General features: G+C 46.3%; 1 protein-coding gene across 1 annotated transcript in view; it reads left to right on the top strand.

Annotated features, from left to right (window-relative positions):
• The first annotated feature begins 4,941 nt into the window (after window positions 1–4,941).
• Window positions 4,942–23,199, top strand: part of LOC147610638 (mitochondrial import receptor subunit TOM20-like) — a 44,089-nt gene continuing 25,831 nt past the window's right edge. The window contains exons 1-3 of the mRNA XM_086786154.1: window positions 4,942–5,082; window positions 5,163–5,295; window positions 6,538–6,616. Coding sequence (XP_086642280.1) covers window positions 5,185–5,295; window positions 6,538–6,616 — 190 coding nt within the window. The 5' untranslated portion in view covers window positions 4,942–5,082; window positions 5,163–5,184. The remainder of the gene's footprint in view (window positions 5,083–5,162; window positions 5,296–6,537; window positions 6,617–23,199) is intronic.

The following is a 23,199-nucleotide window of genomic DNA, read 5'->3' as shown; positions in this document are numbered from 1 at the left end:
AGAGACTGGAAAAACCTAGAGAAGTAGAAGGCGGTGGGGACACACTACGCCTTGCAGACATTTTAATTCTTGCAAAAAATAATGCGAGAACTCGGAAATTACTAAAAAAAACGCTAATAAAAATGAGCAATGGTGGAGAGAGAATAATAGTCACCCCCCTTTACGGTCGCCTGTCGATTTGTTGCGTTGCGAGCCTCTACAAGGACGCTTCCGGGATGCTCCGATCCACGAGAAAATATGCCTGCAACTCATAACAAAAATTAACTCCGGAAACACTTATCCCTTGCCGGGATTATTTCTTGCGGGAATGATTCTCCTTCCCAGCCGAGAGAGAGGGTTCCTTGAATTTTTCATTTTTAATTTTTTCAAATTGAATAATGAAAAAAATATATATATATAAAAACTAATGGTTTTTTTTTCCTCTGGTTGTCTGGCCGCTGGTGGGCGTCCGCGCTGGCTTTGATTTGGTTGGCCGCCGCCGCCGCCTGGGTGGCCGCAATGGCTGGCCGCCGCTGGCTGGCCGGCGCCGCCACTTGGGTGGCCGCCGCTGGGCTGGCCGGCGCCGCCGCCCATGGCTGGCCGCCTGGGTACTTTCAGACGCTGGCCTCAACACATTCTACGGCGCTGCCAGTCATTTTTGGAGGCTACTGAAGCGCGCGACCCACACATATAACGGGATTTCAGCTTCAACGCTGCCAGGGGCTGCTGTTCGCACGGGATTTCAGCTTCAACGCTGCCAGGGGCTGCTGTTCGCCCGCCCCCCTCCCCCCACACACAACATAATCTAATGTCGTGGGACTCGCTTTTTAGCTCTACTTTGAAACGCCATAGCCACGGCGCATCGAAAGCAGACATAAAAAGCTTGAGAGGTGTGAGCTGAGAATGTTCGCCCCCCCCTCTTCATTAACCTATACGTTGGACTGGCCGGCTGGTTTTCGCCGCCCCACCCCCACACACACAGGTTTCGTGGGGTTGGTCTGCGCCCCCCCATGTCGACACACACGATTTTTTTTTTTGGAAAACCTTCAACGCAGAGCTTTCAAAGCGATTCAACGCAAAAAAAAATGAAAAACAAACACATTTTGCTTACCTCAATGCTGTGTGTGACGGGGAGAGAGAATGAGAGAGAGAGAGAAAGAGTTCTTCCCTTCAAGAGTCTTGGCCCTCCTTCCTCCACACATTCCCTTGTGGAGATAAGGGTGAGGAGATTGTGGATGAAAACCACCGAGTGGGCTCCGGTCCCCCGTTCGCGCGCGGACTCTCACGATCCCTTCGAACCATGCTCTGATACCAGTGTTAGATATCCGTAATGCCGCTACGGGCGTTACCACGAGAGGGGACGGCCTCTGGCTCACCACCCAGCCATAGAGGAAGAATGAGGATTGCCCCTCATCCCCCAGGCTATATAGTGTGTGGCCTACCGTCCACACTAGCCTGGCCGCCCATGACTCCGCATGGGCGTCCTCTCCCACTGAACCCCGGATATGGCCATCCGGTCTGCCGTCGGTCACAGGCATTACAGCCTACGTGACAGTTGCATTTGAAATGACAACCTTCTCCTTCATTGGTATTTATGCTGGAGGTCCTCAGGCGATCAGAATCAGAAGCTGGGGTACCCTGAGTAGCGTCCTTGATCCTATCTTTCTAATGGGAGACTTCAATATGGTGGAAGCCAAAAATGACAGGTTAAGAGGGCTGGGGACAATTCATAAAAGGGGCAGAGCTCCTAGCCTGGCAGCGCACTGCTGATCACTTTGAGCTATGTAAGAGACTACACGTGGCATAACTATGTAGGGAATATGGAAGACTACACGTGGTAGAACTATGCTCATGGGGAATCGACCAAGAAAGCAAGATTGGACAGAGGATACATTAGCAAAACCTTCGGTAACTCTTACATCAGATGTGAATGTAGAACTGACATTTCTACTTGCCTCTCAGATCACTACCCCGTTATATTAGTGTTGGACAACCATGACAAAAAGGTCTTTAATCAATGGTTCCACATGGATCCTGCCCTATTTAAAATGCCTATTGTTCAGGAGGAAGTCAAAAGAATCTGGACTGAATTCTTGAGCTGTGGTATTACCCCGGCGAGGGCATGGAGTCTGGCCATCAAATCTACCCAACCTCTTTTGATTTGCATTAGGAAACAGGTAACTAGAATCAGGAAAAACAGAAGAGACCTGCTCTATCTGAAACTAAAAGAATTGGAAGTGATAGCCAATAAGGAAGATCCGACTATTCAAGAAGTTGTTCTTGGTACTAGGGCTGAAATTAGGAGAGAAGAGGAGGTATCCTAGAAGCACGCCCTTCTATTCTTTAGAGATTGGAAGTGATAGCCAATAAGGAAGATTATTCAAGAAGTTGTTCTTGGTACTAGGGCTGAAATTAGGAGAGAAGAGGAGGTATCCTAGAAGCACGCCCTTCTATTCTTTAGAGATTGGTGGGCTAGGAAAGTTGACCTTCCCACTCCGAGATGTTCAAAATGTTAAAAGTCAAACAATGTAAGGATGCAATCCCTACATTGCATGATCCTAACTCTCCGGATAACTCCTCTGAGGAAGGGAATAGAACAAGAGTCTTCAAGCACTTTAACAACATATTTAATAAAGGGGGAGGGGTGACCAATGACCAACTCAAATGCATTGCACTCATAGGGCAGGCCAGGAAGCCAACCATACTTGACACACTTGCTAAAGAGCTAGAAAACAATATCTCTAAAGAAGAGATTGGCAAGGCCATAGACTGCCTAAAGGTGAGGAAAAGCCCAGGTATAGATGGCATGCTGCTGAATTCTACAACACATTCAAGGATCTCTTGCTATCTCCCTTACTGGTGGTGTGGTAGGAGGCAGTCTCTTTTGGGGCGTTGCCTCACCCGATCAATGAAGGGTGGATAAAACTTATCCATAAGAAAGGGGAGAAGAATGACTTGAGCAATTGGAGACCTATTACCATGTTAAACTATGCTTACAAAATATTTGCCAAGGCCTTAGCTGTGAGACTGTCCAGTCATCTAAAGAATTGGATTAGACAGGAGCAGAAGGGATTCATCAAAGGAAGGTACATTCTGGATGCCATTATCACATTGTGGGAGGGTATGGAGTATGTAGAAGAATCTGAATAGGACTACATCTTTTTCAAAATTGACTTTGATAAAGCCTATGATAGGCTTTGTTGGCATTATGTTCTAGAATCCCTTAAACACATGGGTGTAGATCAGCACTCTTTTTGGGAATGCCACAGCTAGGGTGAACGTCAACGGTGTGCTCTCTGGCACTTTCTCAAGGTCACCCTTAAGCAAAGATGGCTGTGGGTGCTAAACAAGGTGGAAGAGAAACTTACCAGATGGCAGAAAATGCATCTAAACCTGGGGGGTAGAAAGATGGTAATCAACCACTTCATTATCCCTTCTATCATCTACTTTCTTAGCTGCTAGAGACCTCCAGACTCTGATCTATTGCATTTCATAAGGCTATGCAGGAACTATCTATGGGGAGGGGACCCCTGGATTAGGAAAATCCCTTAAGTCAGGTGGGAATGGTGTTGCTTGGAAACAGGTAAAGGGGGCCTTGGAATCAAAGACGTGTCCAATTTGGCTAATAGAATAGCTGCCAAGTGGGTGCTGAGAAGCTTTCTCTACCCCTTTGCAGACTGGGCTTGGTTGATTACCAGAAATCTTGAACAATTCCAGCTCAAACAATTCTCCAAGTGGAAGAAGCTCCTCCCGCTCACAATTATGGCTAGCAAATACTTGGTGAAACCGGTTGGCACCCAACTGGCCCATTCGCTTTGGTCGGCTTGGAATGCTATCAAGACTGACCTTATCCTTTTTGAGAAGCCTAGTTACACATGGGGTATACATGGGAGAGACTCCATCTGCTGGCCAAGCATTCCCCTCCACCCAATTGATAATGCCCAAGCTGAAGCGGCTTCGAGGATGCATAGGAAAGGAATTTGCTGCTGTTGGTGGGATATTTGGGATAGAGACATCAATTCTTGGATGTCCAGAGCTGATCTGATTAGAGAATATAATGTCTCATATGCAGAATTAGACCTTATTGGGGTAAGAATCAGCTTATGGCACCAATCGGACACCTCGCTGCTATCGATTAAAGATATGCCAGCTCACAAAGCTTTCCAATGGAAGAATCAAAAAGGACTTCTCCCTATTCCCCCCAAACAGAGGACTGATCCTATCCATTGCACTCTAAACAAGAGATGGGGAATCCTTCTGGACAAATCACAATGGTATTTTCTGTTTGATAAGCTATGGAATAAATATGTGGAACCAAAAAAATTGTGCCTAGCTTGGTTGGTTATGTTCAGAGCTATTTGGACCTAGCTTAAAGCCCTCATACTTAACATAGGGGATGGGAAGTGCCACAACTGCTGCAAGGAGGTGGAGGATGACCTGCACATTTTCATGCACTGCCCTATTGCAAAGAAATGTTTCGAGTCATTGGCCAATTGCATTCCTCTATGGAATGGCTACACCCTTGGCTAAAAAAACTTGTTACTTGGAGAAGGCATCGGTTGCACCTTGGAACTATGGGTTGTCTTGAGAACTGAACTGTTATGGTGCTTGTGGTTACATAGACTTGATTCCATTTTTAATAGTATGCCTACTAATAGTTTCAGGCCGAAAGAGAACTTGATACATGTAGGTGAAAAATGCATACAAAGACGGTTGAAAGACCTGGACACCAAGCTTCATGGTCTGCAGAAAAAAGCTAAAGGAAAACAAGTGGACCAGATGACACAAAAAATTCAGGAACTGTTGAAGATGAGAGAGTCCGTCATCTCCAAGGATGTGTTGCTCATCAAAGCACTCTATGTTTTTTGAAAGTCACACTGAGGAAAAGAGGGAAAAGCTAAATACACAGCTAGAGAAACTTCTCAATAATGTCAAAGGCACGCTCAGGGCCTGCATTTCAGGAACTCTATGTCATGTGCATGGACATTGTACTCATTAGAGCTCTCAACATGTTGTAACCTGTCTCTTTCTAGCCTCTTAATATAAGCAGGCGTTTTTTGAGAATGAGTGGCGGCATATTCTACTCGTCCGTAGCCTGGACAGGTAGGCTAGCAGAAGGCGTGTGTTTTTTTTGTAGAGGAGATATTGCACACACTAAAGAGAGAGAGAGCTCGTTTCTGCAGCGACAACAGCAGGTAAGGAGCCATGGATCCCAACTCGCTTCTTCCTCGCCATGAGATAGAGCGCTACTTCTCCATCGAGAATGCGCGGGACAAGGCCGCTGCCGAGTACGCTCGCTCCCCCCTCGACGCAGAGGTGCCATCTCTCTCTGTCTCTCTAGCTGGCCTTAATCTCCAATTGTCTGGCGTTCTCTCTCTCGCTTTTAAGCTTTCATCAATGGCCGTTAATAGCTTTTTTACTGATGGCCTTATTACTTTCTGGCCTTTGTATGCCATGGCCTTCATGTCCTTTGCTTGCTTTACTCATGACCTTGCCGTGCTATGGCCATCTCTCTCTCCCCAAGCTGTCTTCAATCGCCTTGTGTTAGGGACTTCGTCATGGTATGGCCTCCAAGCTTTCTGTGTGTGTGAGAGAGAGAGAGAGAGAGAGAGAGAGAGAGAGTTATATTAACGTCTTCAAAAGACCGGACCAGAAGTGATGATTTAGGTAACACATGCCAATAGAAAAAGGGATGAAATCAAAGGCCAAACATGAGAGAAGAGAACAAAGGCCATCACCAAGGCTATGATGTGCAAGCAAACTTGTCAGATGACAATTCTTCAGAAGTACTAGGGATAAAGGAAGGCCATCAAATGATGCAGCGGAGATCAAAGGGCAATATAAGGGTCTATAGCATACAATACCTTCTTTCACTTGGTGTTCTCTCTAGGACTAAGGAAGGTGCAGAAGACAAAACATAGCCAATGGTGGGTCTACGGCAAGACGAGCTAGCGGCTAGCTTATAGCAAGCATATAAATGCAACGTGGCAATTGTTGGCCACCACTTGTTGCCGAGAGGGATTTTATCATATGAAGGCCATAACACGACAACAGGAACCAAAGGCTAAAACATGGGGCCATCATATGGAATGAAGCAGTAAAACAAAGGCCATAAAATGAAAAACACACACGTGGTATCTATGCAACACTTTTTGGTCTCATAGATCCATTGGGTAGCTAATAGAATCTTTCTTTCTTCTCCCTCATCTCTCTACACACACACACACACACACACACACACACACTCACTCACTCATAACATTGACACATAAACTCGTATGTCCATGTGTGTGTGTGGGGTTTCCCCATTCACTTTTTTTTTTTGGGTGTCTTACCACCATTCTATGCTTCTCTTTATACTCCTTTCTTGTTCCATAATTTCTAGTCTCCTTTGAGAAGTTTTTCCTTTTCCAACTATTAATGTAGATGTTTAATTCACAAAAATTTAGGTCGCGCTTTTATTGCTGTCTTTTTGTTTTACAAGTATGATGTTGGTGTCAAGCCATTCTACAAATTTTTAGGTCTCAAGATGTCTCTTATGCTTTTTCAACTTTGCAGAACCTGACAAAGTGGGGTGGGTTGCTGCTGGAATTGGCCCAGTTTCGGCAAGGACAGTCAGCCCTAGATATGGTTCAAGGTTGGACTGCCTTGCCCAAATGCACCTTCTTTACCATGGTTTTGTCAGTTGTGTTTCTCTATGGTCATAACCATGTAATGCTCCTTTTCAAATTCTATGGAAACCTGCAAGTCCAGCTCAAGAGAAAAACACTTGCTGTTCAAATATTTTTTCTTGAATGACATAGAGGAGGTCTAGATATTTTGGAAGGAGGGTGGTCATATCATAGGGCTGGTTAGTAGCTTTCTTTACATATGCAACTCAATGGCATCTTGAAATGTAGGTAAAAAGAGCTGTTGGCACAATTAGCAAGAACCTTGCATTTGAAGACTCTTAAGTGTAATTTAAAAGAGGTGGGCATGGGTAGTGTAAGGTCAATCAAGAAGCATAGGAGGCTTTGATATATGCATGGATGCTAGTCCTTGCAAGTTTCACAACTCTTGAGAGAAGAAAAGAGGGGTTGTAGACCTCTTGTGCCTATGTTCTAGGGTTTTCAGAATAGAGAGAAAAGAGAGAAGCAAAACTTAAACACACAGTACACACAATAGCCTTAAACTAATGCATTGTATTAAGTGCTCTACTTGCTCTATAATGAGCTACCATTTCTAGTAACGTGTTGTCTATCATTTGTTGACTTCACACATACATTTGGCACCACGAGACTCCGACCTTTAGATCTTTCTTCACCGACATCATGCTATGATGAGGCAACATATTCATGTCATCTATGGATATATGAGCTTGAAGGTTTATTACCTAGTCAGTTCAGACATCTACTCAATGAGAGAAAAGATATATTAACGTCCATAGAAGGCCAGATTAGCCTATGAGACAAATCTGTATACCCAACAAGTCCATGTCTTGAGTATCATGGAAAGAAAAACTGAAATGAAAAGCTAATCCTAGTCATATGCAGCTCACTATGCAGTCGCTGTCTAGCATGCTATAGATGTACAATCATGATAGGTGGTATACTATGGTGGGGTGTAGTACATCATACACGGGACATGGGGCGAGGAGGACTCTCACATCTGTTGTGCCTTGGTGTAGCCTCTAGACTCTCCTCCATAGCTCTGCGGTATCGTGCTTGGATCTGGGCAGACTAGGCCTGACGGAGTAGCGGTGGTCCACATTCGGGTAGTCGCGGTCTCCTAGCAGCTCTGATCTCCGAGGCTCTCTGTAGTGTGAGCCCTCCTCGGGAGGTAGATGATACAGGCGAAGGGAGATGTGGCTCGCTGATAGGCATGAAGAAGCTGGTGATCTTTGGCTGGGGTCTCTGGCTCTGCACCTGTAGCCTCTCTCTATGTCGGTGTAGCTCAAGGAGGAAAAGGCCTTAGCATCTCTGATTAGGATACTCCATCACCCGGCTAAGTGGGCCAAAACCCTCTCTCAACAAGCAGCGGTACCTCCCTTTAATCTCATAATATACAGGGCATCTGCATATGTAATGCTCCTCTATCTCTACCTCCTTGTGGCATAATCTGCATACTCTCGTCTCTAGGGGTTTGTGCTGCCCTCCCTGCCTCAATCTCCAAAGTGAGAGGAAACTCTGATCTGACCAAGTCACCCTCATAGCGTGAGACATGTGTACATCCATATAGCATGAGCGTCTGACAAATCCATCCTCTGTGAATCTAAGGAAATGATCTTTGTAGTATTGCATCTTGGTGGGAAGGGGACCTGACCAAGTCTCCTTGGTGTGCATTTGGATTAAATCCTGTCTTAGAACTCTATTCCTCTCCTCTTGGGAGAGTGTAAAGTATGGGGAGTCATCATTATACTGGAAGGGCGGTAATCTATCCATGTCGAGCCCATGTGCTGAGAACCACTCATCTACTGCAGCATATCATGATGGGTGATGGCCCTCTATGGCAATACTCTGTGAGGACTCCATGGCCAAGCGGGGTAGTCTCTCTGGACCCATGCCTTTGATGTGTCTGATGTAGGCTATGGTTTGAAATAGAGCCTCTAAAATCATGGGGAGCACTGCAAGCTCTGCTCTGACGATCTCATGTGGTACTGATGGTTTGTTGCGAATCATCCTAGAGATCATGAGGATTTGCGGTCTCTCCATCCGACGCCAATCATATGTGGAGAGGTTAGGGGCCCATACCGGTGCTGCATACATCATAGCTGGGGTGACTAAGGTGTCAAATAGCCATTCTTTGGTGGGAGGCTCCTGGAAGTGAGCTTGATGACATTGTTGCTCCATCAATGCAAGGGCAGCATAACCTTGGGTGAGCCTGTCCTGTGATGCCTGTCTCATGGAGAAACGACTCCCATTACTAGTGAGAGCTATATGTGCTAGATGGTGCTCCACACTTGGTGATTTTCTTGTTGACTTATGTGGTTATCTTGACACGAACGGTTCAACATTGTTCGCTTGGGATGATGCACGTGGAGACTTGAGCGAATGCCCTGCACTCGTGAGTCATTATGATCATGTCCCTCATCATGTGGACTATTCAGATGATGATGATGTATCACACCCACATACCTATGATGATGTATCTCATACACATACACATACACATACACATGATGATGTATTGCACACACACTTACGATGATATTGATACATGAGCACATGATGATACACATGCACATGATGATGTATGTGATAGTGGTAGTGATAGTGATGTGTGTGAGTTGGATCATGATTGTGTGGTTATATGTGATGGGGAACATGCCTTGGTTGAGTCACGAGATGACTCCTGCTTTGAGGACATGGGTTTACCTATAGGTAGGCATGATACATCAGCTCTTGATCCAGGCATTGACTTGGATTATGAGGCATTCTTTTGTGATGCTTGTGGATGCCTACCACCTTTCGACAGTGGGGCGGCATTACTTACGTTTGATCTAGGCGGCCATTGCACACTCGTGGCTAGCTGTGATACTGTTAGGAGTCATGTCCTGACTGTATATTTACACCAGGGCCTCTGTTGTGGGTGTGCCCGCACCGATTTAGGTGTTTTCTCATTTTTCCCACTTTCCATATTTTTTCCTATTTTTCCCATTTCATTTTGGGTGTGGGAGTGCTTTCGGCTACCTCTGTATGTTGGCCGACTGGTGGATTCTCTCTCGATTGTTGTCCCAGCACCTGGCCGACTGCCCTTGTAGTGGCCGACTGCACCCTGTGCTGGTCGAGGACATTTATTGGTCCTGTCAGCTGTTTATTGCTGGCCGACCAGCAGCATGAGGCCATGTATAATGGCCCCTTTCCCCCTACACTCTACATATTGTATTCGGGATTTCTTGTGTATTTACTATTTAGCTGAGTTACATGCTTCTCTCTCTCTCTCTCTCTCTCTCTCTCTCTCTAAGTTCTGCGTTTTTGTGCTGTGCACTTGCTCTTGGTGTTTTCAGATCTTGTCTTCATTTCCACTGCATATTCTGACATGGTATCAGAACACTAGGCTCTTGGAAGATCGTGGGAATTGTGTGAGCAAGAGGGGGGCTGTTTGTAGTGCTGATTGGAGGACTGTTTTGGGCCGTATGGGAAGAGGAGAAGCAAGCGAAAGGCGGGCCGTGTTGCTGGACCGCCACTTGCAGGTTTAGTTCTTCATTTTTTCCCACCCACCCTCCCTTTTCAGTTACACCCTTGCAATGGCAGATTTACTTGAGATGGCAGAGAAGCACGTGAAGATCCCGACACTCCCCACATTCCCGGTGGACCATCAGGTGGACGGAAATAACTACGGCATATGGAAGGTAATGATGGAATCTGTTTTGGAGTCTTATGACTTGGCTGATTTCATTGTTGTTGGGGTTCCACGGTCCGAGTTAGAGGAAGGGGAGTTATCCTCTATTCGGAAGGAACGAGAGGCACAGGCACAGTTATGGGATCGTGTCAATGCCAGAGTCCGTTCTTTTATCTTTCTCAATTGCACACCACATGTAATCAATCATATAAAGCATATGACGTTGGCCAGAGGTATTTGGCAGCATTTGGCTTCTCTCTACAACATGGTATCACCCATGAAGAGAATCTCCTTGGAAGTTCAGATGCGGGTGATGAATCCTGCAAAGTCGTCGACGATGCGGGAGCACATCAACAAGTTGCAGGCTCTTCAGCAAGAAGTTCTCCAGGTAGGGAAAGAGATATTGTCAGAGGATATGGCCATAACGTTGCTGTCACATTTGCCCTCTCAGTACTCAGCCTTTTACTCTTCGTTGATTACCAGTGGCAGCCTTAACACCATCACATGGGAGGAGCTTGTGCCCACGGTCTTAGACCAGGAAGAGCAATTCACGAACCCTCCACAGGGCGGACGTTCTGAGGCCTTAACTGGCCAATGGTCGAAAGGCCGTAATAACAACAAGAAGGGCGAAGGGAAGGTTTCATCGGAGAAGTCGTCTGAGAAGAAGCCCAACTCAGACCGAGAGAAATTGAAGGCTGAGAGTACCTGTAATGATTGTGGCGAGAAAGGCCACTATTGGAGGAAGTGTCCCAAGCGGACTGGAAAGAGTGTTGATTCTTTAGCTTCAGCTGCAAAGACTCCAGCCTTTGTGCACTTAGAGATGATGGATACGGATGCTTCATCTTCTTCGAGCGAGGAGGTAGTTGGCTTCACCGCAAAGGATACTCGGGAATGGATTCTTGATAGTGGTGCTTCCAGGCACATGACTCCCTTCCGTGAGTTTTTTCAAGATCTTAAATGGCAGTCAGGTCATTTTCATTGGCGACAATTCCACCATACCGATACACAGTGAGGGCCGGATGGAGATCATTCTCGATGGCAGAGGGGGGAAGCATTCCTCTCGTGTTCTTTATGTCCCCACACTTGGTTTTCATCTGTTGTCGGTGCATGAGGTGTGCAAGACTGGCTTTCGGGTGAAGTTTGAGGAGCATTCTGTTGCTCTACGGGACCACGAGATTGGCTAGGTTGTTTGGGAAGACGGCGTGGAGAATGGATACAAACTCTCCGCACTCTCCTCTTTGACAGGTTCTCAGATTGGTGACTTGTGGCACTTTCGGTTTGGCCACTTGAATGTGGATGCGTTGAGGTGAGCTTTTCGGGACCAGATGGTGGTTGGCTTGCCAGATGTTGGCAGCAGGCAAGGATGCTGCAGTTCTTGCATTCGTGGTAAGCAGCACAGGGAATCTTTTCTGAAGCAGGCTTTCAGGCGGGCTTCGAAACCATTGGAGTTGGTACACATTGACTTGTGTGGACCCATGCAGACAGCATCCTTGGGAGGTTCTTTGTACCTTATGTTGTTGATGATTGTTCCTCCATATTCACATGGGTTTATTTCCTTTCACAGAAGGACCAAGCTTTTGCTCGGTTCAAGGAGTGGCATGTAATGGTGGAGAAAGAGTCTAGCTTGCAGGTGAAGACTCTTCAGGTTGACGAAGGAGGTGAATTTTCTTCCAATGCTTTCGTGAGATTTTGTGCAGAACATGGCATCAAGAGGTAGCTGGCCAATACAGGGTTGCCGTCAGAGAATGGAGTAGTTGAACGTAAGAACATGACTCTGGTGGAGATGGCGAGGACGATGCTGGAGCATCGTGATCTTCCTCGTCAACTGCGGCTGCGGCTGCGGCTGTCCATATCCTCAACCGGTCTCTGATGACTTCAATACCGAACATGACTCCCTTTGAGGCATATTTTGGCGGGAAACGTGATGTCTCCCATTTCCGTGTGCTTGGGAGCGATGCATATGTTCACATTCCGAAGAAGCAGAGGGGGAAGCTCGACTCAAAGTCCCAAAAGCTTATCTTTGTGGGTTATAAATCTCTTTCCAAGGGATATAGGTTACATGCATAGTTGACAGGTACGATACTGTATGGTTCGTACGATACGATACCGTACGAGAAAATAAGGTACGATATAAATTTTTTTTCTTGGCATACGATAAAATACGGTATTTTAAAAAAATACTTATAAACTTAGATATTTCCAAGTCCAAATATGGAGTATTTTAGAAAGGAGGGAAGCATCATAATATAGAGGAAGCTCAAACAGCCATAGATAAGCAAAAAAAAAGACCAATATCTCCCCAAAAAAAAAAAAATTTAAAGAAAAAAATTATTTTTGAAAATTTCTTTTTTGAATTCCTTATTTTGAAAAATATCTGTACGAACCCGTACGGTATCATACCGTGCGGTATTCTGTATGATAAGCCATCGTACGCCGTACGAAAACAACCCTGGTTACATGATCCAGAGAGGAACGAGGTTGTTGTTAGCAGGGATGTGGTTTTTGATGAGCATGTTGCGGTTTCCACTGTTAATGAGCCGCCACTTCTTGGAGACCTAGAGGATTCTGATGACGATTCCCAGTTGATTGTTCCAGCTCGACAACCTGAGTCAGTTCAGGAGGTTGAGCCCGCAGCTAGAAATGAGCCCCCGCAGCAGCAGTAGGAGGCTCCGCGTTCTGTTCGAGTACCCAGGTGGTTGGTGGACACCCTTCAGGAATCGGGTGTCACGGAGCTTCCCTCGGAATGGACCACAGAGGACGGACCTTGAAGATCACACAGAGTCCGTGATAAAAGTCATTCAGCGGAGCTTTTACAGGTAAACTATGCTTTGATGTCTCGTATCATGTAGGACAAAGAGCCCACTTCTGTCAAGGAAGCCCTTGCACAGGATACTTGTAGGAAAGCCATGCAGGTGAAACTGGATGCCATTGAGAACAATAACACTTGGGAGTTGGTACTGAGGCCGTCGAAACGGTCTGTCATTGGTGTCAAGTGGGTCTTTAAGACCAAGTATACGTCAGATGGGTCTTTAAGACCAAGTATACGTCAGATGGGTCGGTGGACAAACACAAAGCTAGACTTGTGGCTAAGGGTTATGCTAAGCGACCTGGCATCGACTATGAGAATACCTTTGTTAAACAGCATCCCCTTCTTGCTGGCTTCCTGTTTGGTGTCCTATTTTAGCCTCTAGGGCTGATCATGTTAGTCTGAGGGACTGGTCACCCCTCACATATAGTTTACCCATATTTATTCCCCATTTTATGGTCCTGGGTATTTTTCCCAGTCATGGAGGCATCTTACCAATCGGCTGCCTTCATGTAGGCATTTATATAGCCGGCATGCCTCCCTCATATTTTCATTGCTTGCCTAGCTTGTCTAGTTGCAGTCCCTCACATATGAGGTTCTCCCCTCTTGCTCGGGACATGTATTCCTTTTGGTGATGATATTGAGAGCAGGTTCTCACCTGTGTTTCCTCTCCATCTCTTTCTCTCACTCTCTCTCCTGTGTTTCCACTCTCTCTTCTTCCGCTGCACATTCTATCAACCTTTGCACCGACAGCGAGGATGACCATGATTCGGACCGTTCTCACCCTTGCTTCTCCTCATCGGTGGCCCATATATCAGATGGATGTTAAATCTGCGTTCCTTAATGGTGACCTGCAGGAGGAGGTATATGTTGAGCAACCTCTAGGCTTTGAGGTTCCAAGATCACAGGGGATGGTTTACAGGTTACAGAAGGCCTTGTATGGTCCTAAACAGGCTCCTAGGGCTTTGAATCAGAAGATTGATTCCTTCTTTCTACGGGTTGGATTTCAGAGATCGGTTGCAGATCCCAACCTATATCTCTTTCGGGAACGCGGCATGGTCACGCTGGTCATCCTTTATGTGGATGACCTTATTCTCACTGGCGGTCATATGGAGCACATTGTAGTGACGAAGGTTGCCTTGTCAAAGGAGTTTGAGATGATCGATTTAGGCTTACTCCATTTCTTCTTGGGATTGGAGATCTGGCAGACCCAGAGGGGGTTCTTTGTCTCTTAGCAGCGGTATGTTCATGAGTTGCTTGAGGCCTTTGGAATGGAGAATTGCAAGCCTATCACGTCGCCGATGGACCCGAACATGAAGCTTACAGTGAATGATCCTTGTGAGCTAGTTGATGCCTCTCTATACCGGAAGCTGGTTGGTTCATTGATCTGGTTGCTGAACACCAGATTGGACTTGAGCTTTTCTGTGGGGCTGTTGAGCTCATTCATGCAGACGCCGTTGAAGTCTCTTTGGGACGCAGGATTGCGGATCTTGCGGTATCTGCAGGGTACGAAGGATCTTGGACTCTTTTACACAGGAGGGGGATTGATGGATGGAGTCAGACTCCAAGGTTGGAGTGACTCAAATTAGGCAAGAGATCCAGACACGAGGAGATCCACATCGGGCTATAGTTTTTCCCTCGGCTCAGGAGTGGTTTCATGGAGCAGTAAGAGGCAGCCAACTATTGCCTTGTCATCGATAGAGGTGGAGTACCGGGCTGCTTGTGGTGTTGCTTGCAAGGTTGTGTGGATGTGGAGGTTGCTTGGCGAGATTGGGTTCCACAGAAGGAGCCCACGGTCATCTAGTGCGATAACTAGAGCTGTATAGCTATTGCTCGGAACCCGGTCTTTCATGCCCGAACCAAGCACATAGAGATATAATATCACTTTGTTCGTGAGAAGATCTTGGCTGGTGACATCTTGCTTCTTTATTGTTCGACGGAGGACAATGCGGCGGACCTCTTGACAAAGTCTCTACCTCAGGCTATGCTCCGGCGGCACTCCAGCTCACTGGGGTTGGTTCCACATCGAGGAGCTGAGAGGGGGTGTTAAACAGTCATCTCCTGTCTGTGTATATTTACACCAGGGCCTCTGTTGTGGGTGTGCCTACCCGATTTAGGTGTTTTCTCATTTTTCCCGACTTTCCATATTCTTCCCATTTCATTCTGGGTGTCAGAGGGCTATCGGCTACCTCTGTGTGCTGGCCGATTGGTGGATTCTCTCCCGACTGCTGTCCAGCACTTGGCCGATTGCCCTGTCGGCTGTTTATTGCTAGCCGACCAGCAGCTTGGGGCCATATATAATGGCCCCTTTTCCCCCACACTCTACATATTGTATTCGGGATTTCTTTGTGTATATAGCTGAGTTACACTCTTCTCTCTCTCTCTCTCTCTCTCTCAGTTGTGCGTTTTTATGCTGTGCACTTGCTCTTGGTGTTTTCAGATCTTGTCTTCATTTCCGCTGCATATTCTGACAGATACAACTTACCCTTTCGATCTAGGTGGCACGAAGTCTATGGCGTTGATCGTGCGACTCTTTGGTTTCCCATTTGATCGAGGAGGTCCTTACAGCATTCGAGTCGCATTTGAGTGTATCCGGACTATATGTTGGAGTTTTTTGGCTTTTGTATATAGCCTTTGTATGTGCCTTTTGTGCATGACCACCCTTTGATTTTGAGAACGAAATCATTGTAGGAGGGGATGGTTTGTAACAAAGGGATTTTAGGCTTGCACATGCACATGGGGGATGGGCCTAGGCACATGGGGCTTAGGGACATTTATACGTGGTGTTAGGGCATGAGTGTTAAATAATAGTGATTAATGTGGGAATAAACACTAGGTGGTTGATGTTGGAGCTGAAGCACGGTTTGTGATGAAGGCTCGCGTCGATGTGTGGCGAAGGTACTCCATGAGGTGGTTGGTGTTGAAGGCTCTCGTTAGTGGATGCAGAGGCACTCCGAGGTGGTAGTGGGCAGCAACGAAAGGTGAAGTGATGCAGACTTGGTGATAGGGTGCTACAGCACCAGACCCTGCACCACTCGAGACGGCAGCCCTCTCTGCTCTTCATCACTCCTCAGGTATCGTAGCACCCTTGTCACTAGAGTCTACATCACTTCACTTCCGCTGCCCACTACCACCTCGGAGTGCTACATCATCCACTGACGAGAGCCTTCGACACCGACCACCTCATGGAGTGCCTTCGCCTCACATCGATGCGAGTCTTCGTCACAGACTGTGCTTCAGCTCCGACATCATCCTTGCTTTTGCACTGGTCTTCTTTACCGAGTCTCCTCACATCAGAGGACCTCTTGTACATATTTTCACTCACCATCATATATACACTCACTCATCTATTTCATGCTGTGTTGATTTGCGCGGATCTCTCGTATATCTGGTCCTTTCGTCCTTTTTCCCTCACATGGTATCAGAGCTATCGTGAGCTCAGGGATTGAAGACCTTGAGAGCACACATCATGGATCGTCTACCCGCACTCCCCGAGGACCAATTTTTCTCTCCAATAGTTGATTCTCCAAACTCGGACCACACAAGGAATGGGACTTCTTACTCAGAGGAGAGTCCCATTCAAGATCTTACTTTGGAAGATGATCAACCCATCTACATCAACTCATGTTCACTACCTTTGCCATCATGATCTCCCTCTCTGACTTTATCACACTTTGCTTCGAGAGTGTGACATCCAAGGGATTGATCGTAGTAAAACAACCTTAGCCTTAACTAAACTTCACATAGAAACGCTTAAGAGAAATAGAATGGTTTCAATGCAAATGCAATGCAGCTATATTAAATGCAATGGTTACAATGAGGTCTATGCCTGTCCTAAATGAGTATCCTTCTTGGGAAGAGAGATGCTGAATGATGATGATGACTGACTGTTCCTTTCTCCAATGCTGAGGTCCACCATTTGGATGTTGGTTTTCCTCTATGTAGGAGGCAAGAGATGAACTGAATGCTTAATGCTGACTATGCTGCTGATTCCCCTTGCTCCATAGGCTAGAAACGCTGAGAAGAAGGAAGATATCTGAACTGAATGATGCGCTTTTCTATATATATGGATTTATGCTGCTGGTCGGCCAGAATACTACTGTCGGCCTGTTTGATTGGATCCTCCACGACCACATAAATGCCCAAAAGCCTCTTTATCTGCTGTCATTTGGTTCCATAGGCCCCGACCTGTTGTGATGCATGCCCTAAATGCTATGAATGCTTTATGTACTATTGTAGGTGCGGTAACAGCCCCATACAATGCTGCACATGTTGTACTTGTGTGACATGTGGGAGCTTAAGACCGTAGTAAACTCAACCTTAGTCTGACTTAACTGCACTTAATGATGTTTAAGAGACAAACAGATATGTGTCAATGCAATGCAGCTATATTAGATGAATGAATGCGGTTACAAAGAGATCCAAATGGATCTATAATGCTGAATATGCTGCCTATATGCTGAATATGCGGGATGAACTGCTGTCCACTCTTTCCCTTGTCTCCTGGGAGGGAAACGCTGAAGGTTTGGAACAGAGGCTGAATGCTGACCTGATGATGAAACGCAGCACTGATGGGCTGGACTGAACTGAATGGGGCTGCGTTTGCTGAAGATGAATGCTGATGAAGATGCGTTACTGATATGCTGATGCGTTGGCTGGTTCTGCTGCTCCCAAGGCTTCCTGGGTGTGATGCGTTGGAGAGCACATTGCTGAATGCTGCTATGATCAACCTGCCATGCTGAATGGAGAGGCTCTTCTATTTATATGCATGAGGGCTGCTGGTCGGCCAGCATTAATGCAGTCGGCCAGCTACTGAATGTCCACGACTGAGCATAAATACCATAAATGCCAGTCGGCTGGTCATAAAATACCTGAAAAATGCCTGTAAAATGCTGATTAAATGCCTGATGACTACTGATGATGCTAATGAAGCCATAATGATGCCATGTCACTGTACACTTGACTGGTGTGCACGTGACATTCCCCGTTGCTAAACTGTTGCTGGGTGATAAACCTGGCAACCTTCGACTCTTCTCCGATCCTTCTCCTCCGAACCACTGCCCCCTCTGTCTTCTGCTGGGACTGAGGCCGTCTGCAAGAGTGAAATCCTTGAGCCAAGATGCTATGTACTGCGGGAACTGAATGGCAAATACCTGAGTCACCCCTGACCTGTTCCTGGAAACCTTTCACCTACCATCTCCGTCGTACCTGAAGCTCTGAACCTCCTGAGGCGATGTTGGAGCAAACTTCCGTCTTCTGTGGAAGAGAAACTCCCTGCTGCTGCTGCCAGTTGAAGCCAAAACTTATGTCCTTCTTTGATGATGGATGTCCTTCTTCCCTGAGAGTTCATGGGCAACATGTATGCAAGACTGACTGCTAAGATGACTGCTAAGATGACTGTCTGCTATGCAAGCCATGTGCAACCCTAGATGCTGTGCAAGAATGCAGATGGATGGGTTACTGATGCAGACCTAAGGGAAAATCCCTAAGGGTGGCTTGCAAAATTTTGAGAACTGGGTTTAACTGTGCGGAAGCGATAAAAATGATGACTGACTGAATGACTGATGAACTGAACATGATCTAAGGCTGGTTACCCTGTAACGCTCTGATACCAATGTGACATGTGAGAGCTTAAGACCGTAGTAAACTCAACCTTAGTCTGACTTAACTGCACTTAATGATGTTTAAGAGACAAACAGATATGTGTCAATGCAATGCAGCTATATTAGATGAACAAAGAGATCCAAATGGATCTATAATGCTGAATATGCTGCCTATATGCTGAATATGCGGGATGAACTGCTGTCCACTCTTTCCCTTGTCTCCTGGGAGGGAAACGCTGAAGGGAGGCTTTGGAACAGAGGCTGAATGCTGACCTGATGATGAAACGCAGCACTGATGGGCTGGACTGAACTGAATGGGGCTGCGTTTGCTGAAGATGAATGCTGATGAAGATGCGTTACTGATATGCTGATGCGTTGGCTGGTTCTGCTGCTCCCAAGGCTTCCTGGGTGTGATGCGTTGGAGAGCACATTGCTGAATGCTGCTATGATCAACCTGCCATGCTGAATGGAGAGGCTCTTCTATTTATATGCATGAGGGCTGCTGGTCGGCCAGCATTAATGCAGTCGGCCAGCTATACTGAATGTCCACGACTGAGCATAAATACCATAAATGCCAGTCGGCTGGTCATAAAATACCTGAAAAATGCATGTAAAATGCTGATTAAATGCGTGATGACTACTGATGATGCTAATGATGCCATGTCACTGTACACCTGACTGGTGTGCACGTGACAACTTGCTGGTTAACATTGATTTGACTGCTGTAAATGCTTGAATGCCCTGCTTAATGCGTATGAATGCTCTGCTTAATGCTTATGAATGCCTTGAATGCCATGTTACCTGTACACCAACTAGGTGTGCATGCGACATTCCCCTCTGTTGCTAGGTGGTACACCTGACAACCCTTGGACTCCTCTGCTGATCCTCCCAGCCCTAAAGGGGTTTTTAAGGTTTTATTTCATGTTTTGTGGGTCTTTGCTGCTTGCCGACACCCTTTGGCCTGGCTGACCAGCAGCCCCATACACTATATATAGCCTTGCCTCATCTCTTCACCACGTGTACCACTTCATAGTCATATCCGGTACCACTTCCGGGGACATCAGCGTTTTACCTGTAGCAGAGAGTGGGCTGCTGTCCCAAGCCATGTGCTACCCTATATGCTATGCAAGAATGCAAATGAATGGGTTACTGATGCATGCCTAAGGGGAAAACCCTAAGTATGGCCTGCAAGATCTCGAGGACTGGAGTTAACTGAGTGGAAGTGACTGTCATGATGCTTTGCTGAATGACTTAAGGGATGAAGTAAGGCTGGTTACCTGCTCTGTTACCAATGTGACATGCGAGGGATTGATCGTAGTAAAACAACCTTGCCACTACATTCTTCTTTCCCCGAGTATGTATGATTTGAAAATGGAACATAGAAAGGAAATTTGCCATTCTCATTTGCTTCTCTGAGAGCTTTGTTTGAGATAGAAAGTACCTCAAGCTTTGATGAGCTGTCTTGACTACAAATTCAGTCCCAAGAAGATAATGCTGCCATATTTTTAAGACATGAATTACAGCCAAGAGCTCTTTTTCATAAATATCCATATAGATCTCGGCATCATGCAATCGACAGCTCTCATAAGCAACTGCATGACCCTCTTGATTTAGGACAGCCCCTATACAATTTCCACATGCATCACATTCCACCGTGAATGGCTTTTGCAAGTTGGAAACAATCAACACGAGCCCACAAATGATAGCATTTTTGAGTTGCAAAAAGGCATCTTGCTCATTGGAAGTCCATTTGAAGGTGGCTTTCTTCTTTGTAAGATCATGTAATGGCGAGGCAATCTTAGCGAAATGCCTTATGAATCGCCTATAGTATGAACCTAACCCAAGAAAGCTACGCACTTCATGTACCTTTTGTAACTCTGGCCAATTCCAAATGGTTTCAATCTTAGTAGGATCCATTCTTACACCCTCTTTGGATACAATGTGTTCCAAATAGTGTATCTCTAAGAGGAAGAACTCACTTTTCTTAGCATTTATGAAGAGTTTATGCTTTTGCCAACTCTTCAAACACTGTAGCCAAATGAGTCTTATGCTCCTCCTCATTCTTGGAGAAAACCAAGATATCATCAGAGAATACACCTGTGAATTTACGATGGGGTCAAAATATCCTGTCCATCATATGGTTGAATGTTGCAAGGGCATTGGTAAGGCCAAAAGACTTTGATACCATGTAACCGCTTCCTACAGGAGGCCTTCAAATCAAAAGATAAAATACACATTTTTAGATCACTTACCTAATACAAACAATAGAACAATACTAGCGACATTAAAATTGGAAATGACAAAGAACACTTGACACCATCATTGGGGCCAGAAAGGGCTGGCTTCCCCCTCAATACAGTGTGTATTTCTTGGAGTATTTATATGTATAAGTGTTCAAGGGCCCCAAGGCCAGATTTCTCTATACATGGAGTGAATACAACTGAAAACAATAAAATTTCTGTCAATGAAGAACCGGTTGTTGGAGTAGACCAAATCACAGGCAGTCTCCCACCTTCATTGAGTGAACACCACCCCCTCACTGGTCTTCCGGGATCGTGCACCAATAGGCACGCTCGTACTAACACCTGGTAGGGTGAGGCACCACGGAGGGAGTGATACCTGGTGCTCCCAAGTAAGCTTTGCTTCTAGTTTCCCTCAAATCCCATTGACCTTCACTGGCTCCTCTGAATGTAAGTGTGCGGTGAGGGGAAAAGATCACTATCCCAGTGGCCTTCCATGGTGAAGGAAACTGGTAGTGATGCTTGCCTACACAAGACTTGGAAAAAAAACAACATTTAAATTTAATATTATTTGAATTTGAAATACAGAAACAAGTACTTGATAAAGGTTCAAATTGGGATGTAAGGTGAGTAGACTGTCCTCCCCTTTAATGTAGTCGTGGTTGGTGCAGACAGCCGTAGTCGGCGTGTATTGATGACGAACACAAGGACAACAATAGCCAATAGGTTGGATGGCAGGTAATGTTGCAGCCGGCAGGTGTTGTAGGTAGATACAGGGCAGCAGCCAGCACCAGGTATTGTAGGCGGGTAGAGGGAAGTAGCCAGCATCAAGTACTGTAGGCGAGTACAGGGGTGGCCACCACAGGCGGGTGCAAGGGTAGCAACAACTGGCGAGTACCCCAACAAACAGCAACTAGGCGGGCTGGAGTTGGAGGCGGGTATAGAGCTAGCAGCCGGTGGGTACATAAGACAGCAACAACAGGCGGGTACAAGGCAACAGGCGGGCTGGAGCTGGAGGCGGGTACAGAGCAGCAGTAGCAGGGCCGGTGGGTTGGAGGCGGGTATAAGACAGCATGCCGGCTAGAGCTAGAGGCGGGTACAGAGCAGCAGCAACAGCTGGTGGGTTGAAGGCGGGTACAGGGTAGCAGCCGGGTGTGTGAAAAACCATTCCCTTCTCTCTATACAGGAGGTGCCCCTTTCCTTCAACCACCCCCTTCCACCATCCACGTGTGGAGAGAATTCTCCCCATGCAATCCTTGTTTTAAATATTATTAAACCTTATTAATGATTAATCCTTGGGCACCCACATTGAAAGGTGTCCAGTCAATATTTTAAATGTGTGAACACCCAACCTTATAAATATTAAGGTTTACATGACTTTATAGATTTTACATTTGAAAAGGCCAAAAGGGCAATACTTACCACCTGTTCACATGCCACAACAACTCGTCAGCAAACAGCACACCCATGGTACACTGGGGGCGTCACCGTCCAGTGTACTGGCACGTCATAGCAGGCAAACACACGAAAACAAGTCATGTGAAAACAAGTTTATGCATGCAAACATGAATGCATGTGCACATGTAATGGACGAAATCTCCCTTTCATGAAACTTGTACAAGAATTTCTTGTCGGGCACAAAACTGGCGCGATAGAAATATGAAGTCCTGTTCTTCCTATGGAGTGACAGTCCCATAGGCAAAACACAAATCCTGGCATGGGCCTTCCTATGGAGTGACAATCCCATAGATAGCTCGGCACAAATATCAGTCCTTCCATGGAGTGACAGTCCCATAGGTAAGACGCAATCCTGGTCATACATGGGTGGCAGCAAACAGGCTCCCGTCCATATGGCACAATATTGGTCACACAGGGGTGGCACAAAACTGGTTCCTGTCCATGTGACAGAAGATGACTGACCCTTTCACGTGGGACATTGGCTTGGCCACATGTGAACATGGTACAAATCTGGCCGCTCTATGGAGTGACAGTCCCATAGAACTGGCTCCAAAAATGGATATGGACCAAATGGTGACACTATACACAGCATAGCTTCTTCATTCAGTAGTTTGTACCACATCATCGACCACATTAGGTACCATTCCTCATCTGCTGCTGTTGCTGCTGCTGCCAGCACCTACACTACATCTCCTTCATCATCTTCGCCTGTCAGCTCCAGCACACCAGCGTTTTACTTCAGTACATCATTGGGACAGCAGGGCTCTCTGCTACATATCATCGGCGTTTACAT

This window comes from Cibotium barometz, chromosome 49, assembly GCF_041138505.1.
Source record: "Cibotium barometz isolate CiBa-2024 chromosome 49, ASM4113850v1, whole genome shotgun sequence".
Classification (NCBI taxonomy): Eukaryota; Viridiplantae; Streptophyta; class Polypodiopsida; order Cyatheales; family Cibotiaceae; genus Cibotium; species Cibotium barometz.
This window is presented reverse-complemented; position numbering and strand designations above follow the sequence as displayed.